We start from the raw sequence: 7,103 nt of genomic DNA, 5'->3' as shown, positions 1-7,103 counted from the left end.
AGTGATCCCTCCTACTATTATTTCTGCCAAAGTGGATAACCTCACACTTGCTGACATTATACTCCAGCTAGGGTAAATGCATGAGGTTGTGAGGATAGAGCCTGGATGGAATTGTGATCGGTGCAATGGTCCTCCAATGTAGAGGGTTCTTGGGGGTGGGGGTGGGGATAGGGGCTGGGAGATAGGGGGTGGGGGTGGGGATAGGGGCTGGGGGTGGGGATTGGGGGTGGGGATAGGGGCTGGGAGATAGGGGGTGGGGGTGGGGATAGGGGCTGGGGGTGGGGATAGGGGCTGGGAGATAGGGGGTGGGGGTGGGGATAGGGGCTGGGAGATAGGGGCTGGGGGTGGGGATAGGGGCTGGGAGATAGGGGCTGGGAGTGGGGATAGGGGATAGGGGCTGGGAGTGGGGATAGGGGCTGGGGGGGTGGGGATTGGGGGTGGGAGGGGGGGAAGAGGGGTGTGGGAGAGTGGGGGTGGTGGGGGGGAATGAAGAAGGGAATGAGGAGGGGAAATGAAGATATGGGGGAAATGAAGAAGGGGGGAATGAGGAGGGGAGGGGGGGGAATGAGGAGGGGAGGGGGGAAATGAAGAAGGGGGGAATGAGGAGGGGAGGGAGGGAAATGAAGATATGGGGGAAATGAAGAAGGGGAATGAAGAAGGGGAGGGAGGGAAATGAAGATATGGGGGGAATGAAGAGGGGAGGGAGGGAAATGAAGAGGGGAGGGAGGGAAATGAAGATATGGGGAAATGAAGAGGACGGGGGAATGAAGAAAGGGGGGAAATGAAGAGGGGAGGGGGGAAATGAAGAGGGGAGGGGGGAATGAAGAAGGGGGAAATGAAGAGGGGAGGGGGGAATGAAGAAGGGGGAAATGAAGAGGGGAGGGGGAATGAAGATATGGGGAAATGAAGAGGGAGGGAGGGAAATGAAGATATGGGGAAATGAAGAGGACGGGGGAATGAAGAAAGGGGGGAAATGAAGAGGGGAGGGGGGAAATGAAGAGGGGAGGGGGAATGAAGATATGGGGAAATGAGGGGAGGGAGGGAAATTAAGATATGGGGGAAATGAAGAGGGGAGGAGGGAAATTAAGATATGGGGGAAATGAAGAGGGGAATGAAGAAAGGGGGGAAATGAATGAGGGGGGTATAATAGAATGGGGGGAATGAAGAACGGGGGGATGTAGAATGGGGGGGAGAGAATGAAGAATGGAGGGAAATAATGGGGGAGGGGAAGAGTGGGGGTGGGAATGGAGTGGAGGTGGGAATGGGGTTGGGGGAGGGAAAGAATGGGGAGGGAAGAAAGGGGGCAGGGAGGGAAAGAATGGGGGTATGGGTGGGGGAGGGGAGGGAAAGAATGGGGTTGGGAGAGGGAAAGGGAAAAAATGGGGATGTGGTTGGGGGAGGGAAAGTCAGGAGGGGAAGAATGGGGGGAGAAAAACAGGGGAGGGGAGGGAAAGAATGAGGGGAGGGAAAGAATGGGGGGTGGAAGGGCAAGAATGGGAGGGGAGGGAAGATAAGAATGGAGGGTACAGGAAGGGGGAAAAAATGGGGGGATGCAGGGAGGGGAAAAGAATGGTGCAGGGAGGGGGTAAAAATGGGGTTGGAGGGAGGGAAGGAAAGGAGGAGGAGATAGAGAAAGAAAGTGGGTGGAGCGAGAGGGCAGGAAAGAAAGTGGGGGAGAGGGAGGGAAAGGAGGAGGGGATAGAGAAAGAAAGTGGAAGCAAGAGAGGGAGGGAAAGAGTGGGTGGGAGAGGGAGGGAGGGAAAGTAAGTTAGCGGGGAGGGTGGGAAACGGGGAGGCAGGAAGGAGGGAAGGGAAACCAGAGGAAGTATGAGTTGGGATCATGGGGGGAGGGGGAAACTAGAGGGGGTGAGAGGGAGGGAAAGAAAGTGGGGGGAGGGAGGGAAAGAAACTGGGACGGGGTGGGCGATATTGAATGTGGAGTGAGGGAAACAGTGGGGGGGGGAACAGAAAGAAATATGGGGGAGGAAAGGGGGAAGATATACATTGGATAAGGTGGAAACATCTGGAGAGGAGGAGATATGTGGAGTAAGGGACATATATTGGGGAAGGCATATATGATGGGGTGTGAGATACATGGGGGAGTGGAAATATATGGGGGCAAGATAAAGAGGTACTGGCAGTGAGGGTGGGGAAAGAAATATTTGAAGGCGGGGAAATATTAAAGTGAAATATTGGGGGTGGGGGGACATTGGGGGGGTGGGCAACAGAAGGAAAACGTGGGGAAGTGAGGGGCAACCAGATGGGGGAATTGAAAAGAGTTGTGAGGTGGCAGGAGAGATGGGAGAAGGGGAGATGTGGGGAATTTTGAGGTATATGGGAGAAGGGAAGATAAATGGGGAGGTAGACATGCATGGAAGGGGAGGACATATATGGGTGAGGAATATATGGCGGAGGGGAGGCATTTGTGAAGGGACAGTTATAGAAACATCGAAAATAGGTGCAGGAGAAGGCCATTTGACCCTTCAAGCCTGCACCACCTTTCAATATGATAATGGTTGATCATGCGCTTCCAGTATACCAATCCTCCTTTTCCTCCATACCCCTTGATCCCTTCAGCCACAAGAGCCACATCCAGCTCCCCCTTGAACGTATCTAATGAACTGGCCCCAACAACTTTCTGTGGTTGAGAATTCCACAGATTCACAACTCTAAGTGAAGAAATTTTTCCTCATCTCAATCCTAAATGGTTTACCCCTTGTCCTTAGACTGTGACTCCTAGTTCTGCACTTCCCTAACATCAGGAACATTTCTTCCTGTTTCTAGCCTGTCCAGTCCCCTCAGGATTTTGTATATTTCTATGAGATACTCTCTCATTCTGAATTCCAGTGAGTACAAGCCCAGTCGATCCAGTCTCTTTTCATATGACAGTCCTGCCATTGTAGGAGTCAGTCTGGTGAACCTTTGCTGGACTCCCTCAATAGCAAGAATGTCTTTCCTTAGACTAGGAGACCAAAATTGCACATCACACTCAAAAGTGTGGCCTCACCAAGGCCCTGTATGACTGCAACAACAGTAAAAACTCTCACAGCACCAGGTTAAAGTCCAACAAGTTTATTTGATAGTAAACCCACTAGCTTTCGGGGTTTGCCCCTTCATCAGGTGAGTGGAGAGTTCTGGTCACACACACAGTATATAACGGCACACACAGTTTACAAAATACTGATTAGAATGTGAGTCTTTACAGCTAATCAGGCCTTAAAGTTGCAGACTATGTGAGTGGAGAGAGCATTAAGCATGGGTTAAAGAGATGTGTATTGTCCCCAGACAGGACAGTAAGTGAGATGTTGCAAGCCCAGCAAGTCATGGTTTACAGATAATGTCACATGAACCCAAGATCCCAGTTGAGGCCATCTCATGTGTGCAGACCTTGGCTATCAGTTTCTGCTGAGCAACTCTGTGCTGTGTAGGCTTCCTTAGAGGACGTTTGCCCGAAGATCGGAGGCCGTATGTCTTTGACTGATGAAATGCTCGCCAACAGGAAGAGAACAGTCTTGCATGGTGATTGTTGAGCGGTGTTCATTCATCCGTTGTCGTAATGTCTGCACGGTCTCCCCAATATACCATGCCTCGGGACATCCTTTCTTGCAGCGTATCAGGTCGACAATGTTGGCCAAGTTGCAAGAGTATATGCTGTGTACCTGGTGGATGGTGTTCTCACATGAGATGATGGCATCGTGTCGATGATCCGGCATGCCTTGCAGGGTTGTGTGGTGTTGTGGTCACTGTTCTGATGGCTGGGTAGTTTGTTGCAGACAATGTTGAGGTTGTGTGGTTGTTTGAAGGCAAGAAGTGGTAGTATGGGGATGGCCTTGGTGAGATATTCATCTTCATCAATGACATATTGACTCCAAAGAAGATGTCGTAGCTTCTCCACTCAGGGGAAGTACTGGACGACGAAGGGTACTTCACTGTGTCCCGTGTTTGTCTTCTGAGGAGATCAGTGCGGTTTTTCATTGTGGCACGTCGGAACTGTCGATCGATGAGTCGAGCACCATATCCTGTTCTTATGAGGGCATCTTTTAGCGTCTGGAGGTTTCTGTTGCGATCTTCCTCATCTGAGCAGATCCTATGTATACAGAGGGCTTGTCTGTAGGGGATGGCTTCTTTAACATGTTCAGGGTGGAAGCTGGAGAAGTGGAGCATCGTGAGGTTATCACCTCAGCACCTCAGTGTACCGCAAGCCCGCAGATAACTTCACAATGCTCCACTTCTCCAGCTTCCACCCTAAACACGTTAAAGAAGCCATCCTCTATGGACAAGCCCTCTGTATACACAGGATCTGCTCAGATGAGGAGGATCACAACAGACACCTCGAGACACTGAAAGATGCCCTATCTTCTATGGCCAAGCCAGTTCTGTACTGTTCTAGTAGGTCACCTTTGCCGTGAGATTTAACCTTTTGCGTCAGACAGCCATGAGGGACCTTGTCAAATACTTTACTAAAATCCACGTAGACGACATCCATGGCCCTTCCCTCATCAATCATTTTTGTCACCTCCTCAAAAAACTCAACCAAATTTGTGAAGCATGAACATCTTTGTACAAAACCATGTTGTCTATTGCTAATGAGAGTATTTAGTTCTAAATGTGTATAGATCCTGCCTCTAAGAATCTTCTCCAACAATTTCTCTATCACAGACGTCAAGATCACTGGCCTATAATTACCCGAGTTATCCTTGCTACCTCTCTTAAATAAGGGGACCACGTTTGCTATCTTCTAGGACCTCACCTGTGCCCAATGAAGAAACAAAGATTTCTGTTAGAAGCTTAGCAATTTCATCTCTTGTCTCGCTCAGTAATCCAGGACAGATGCCACCTGGCCCTGGGGATTTGTCTACCTTAATGCTTCTTAAAACACCTAACACTTCGTTATAATTGCGATTTGTTCTAACGGGTCTAACATCCCTCTGAGACACTACCAATCAACGTGTCCCTCTCCTTTGTGAATACTGATGCAAAGTATTCATTTAGGATTTCACCTACTGCTTTGGGTTCTAAGCATAATTCCCCTCCTTTTTTCTTGGGAGGGCTGTATCTCTTGACAACCCTCTTGTTCCTATGTATGTATAAAATGCATTGGGATTCTCCTTAATCCTGTCTGCCAATGACATTTCATGACCCCTTTTTGCCCATCTAGCTCCCTGTTGAGTTCTTTTCTACTTTCTCTGTATTCTTCCAGTACTTCATCTATTTTTAGCTGCCTGGACCTTATGTATGCCTCTTTTTTCTTTTTGATTAGACTCACAATTTCTCTGGTTAACCATGGCTCTCGTGTCCTACCTTTCCTGTCCTTTTTACAGGCACATGCCTGTCCTGCATTCCTATCAACTGCTCCTTAAAAGATTCCCACATACCAGATATGGATTTACCCTCGAACAGCCTCTCTCAATCAACAGCCACCAAATCCTGCCTTCCTCCAATTGAGCACCTTACCCATAGGCCAACACTCATCCTTTTCCATGACTATCTGAAAGTTTACAGAATTGTGGTGATTGTTCGCCACATGTTCCCCCACTGAAACTTTGATGACCTGACCGGGCTCATTCCCCAGTACTAGGTCCAGTATATCCCCCTCTCTAGTTGGACTATCAACATATTGTTCCAAAGAACCTTCCTGGACACATTTTACAAATTCCTCCCTGTCTGGACCCCCAGCCCTAAGGGATTTCCAGTCTATATGAGGGAAATTAAAGTCTCCCACTACAACAACTCTATTTTTCCTACACCTGTCCAGAATCTCCTTACATATCTGTTCTTCAACTTCCCATGGGCTGTTGGGAGGCCTGTAGTATACCCCCAGCACAGTGACTGCGCCCTTTCTATTTCTGAGCTCTACCCACAGTGTCTCATTACATGATCCTTTCAAATTGTCCACCCTCTGTACCGCTGTAATGTGCTCCCAAACCAGTATTCCTATCCACCACCTCTTCTAGCCCCTCCTCTGTCTCGCCTAAAACACTTATACCCTGGAACATTCAGCTGCCAGTCCTGTCCTTTTTTTTAACCAAGTCTCTATCACTGCAACGGCATCCAAGTTCTGCACATGCATTAAGGCTCTAAGTTCATCTGTCTTACCTCTTACACTCCTTGCATTTAAGCAGATGCACTCCAGACCTCCAGGCCCACTGAGTTCATCGTGCCCCAGATTGCTCTTCCTCTTTCTTAGGTAGCCTTGTCTTGGCCCCATGCTCGTCCCCAATCCCTATGCTTGCTGACCTGTTGTTCTGATTCCCACCCCCCCTGCCACATTAGTTTAAACGCACCCGAACCACACTAGCAAACCTCCCAGCCAAGATATTGGTGTCCCTCCAGTTCAGATATAACCCGTCCTTCTTGTACAGGTCCCATCCTCTCTGGAAGACTTCCCAGTTATCCACTAATCTGAAACCCTCCCTTCAGCACCAGTTCTTTAGCTGCGTGTTTAGTTGCACAATCTCCCTGTTCCTAGCCTCACTAGCATGTGGCATGGGGAGTAATCCAGAGATTGCTACCCTAGAAAAGGTAAGTTAAAATCAAAAACTCAGCTTACTTTCCAGCTTTCTTCTACAAAATCACTCCCCTCTCTGCCTGCTCCGCTGGAAGAATGAGGTTGAAACTTCGGAGGTAAGTGCCTTTTAAAGAAAACTACAAAACCTTCCCAGGTCTCATCATGACCAACTTCTGGTTTTCTGCTGCTCTGAAACAAAAGCTCCAAAAAAGTAAGTTAAAATCAAAAACTCAGCTTACCTTCCAGCTCTCCTCTCCAAAATCGCTCCCCTCTCTGCCTGTTCCACTGGTCAACATAGAAGAGAGAATGTCCAGGATACATGGGGTCCTTAATTATGCTGACTGCTTTGTCGAGACAGTGGGAAATGGAGACAGTCAGTGAATGGGAGGCTGGTTTGCATGATGGATTGAGCAACATTCACAATCTTTTACAGTTTCTTGTGGTCTTGGCCAGAGCAGGAGTCATACCAAACTGTGATGCAACCAGAAAGAATGCCTTCCAATGTGAATCTGTACAAGTTGGTGAGAGTCGTAGCTGACATGCCAGATTTCCTTAGTCTTCTGGGAAAATAAAGCATTAGTAGGCTCTCTTAATT

General features: G+C 48.7%; 1 protein-coding gene across 1 annotated transcript in view; it reads right to left on the bottom strand.

The window, feature by feature from the left end:
• nup153 (nucleoporin 153) overlaps window positions 1-6,819 on the bottom strand; it is a 71,346-nt gene extending 64,527 nt beyond the window's left edge. The window contains exon 1 of the mRNA XM_080204119.1: window positions 6,748-6,819. Coding sequence (XP_080060245.1) covers window positions 6,748-6,804 — 57 coding nt within the window. The 5' untranslated portion in view covers window positions 6,805-6,819. The remainder of the gene's footprint in view (window positions 1-6,747) is intronic.
• Between the last annotated feature and the right edge of the window lie 284 nt (window positions 6,820-7,103).

Source organism: Carcharhinus amblyrhynchos, chromosome 2 (assembly GCF_965287045.1).
Source record: "Carcharhinus amblyrhynchos chromosome 2, sCarAmb.v2.hapA, whole genome shotgun sequence".
NCBI classification, from domain to species: Eukaryota; Metazoa; Chordata; class Chondrichthyes; order Carcharhiniformes; family Carcharhinidae; genus Carcharhinus; species Carcharhinus amblyrhynchos.
The sequence above is the reverse complement of the archived record's forward strand: the minus strand, read 5'-3'. Positions and strand labels throughout refer to the sequence as shown.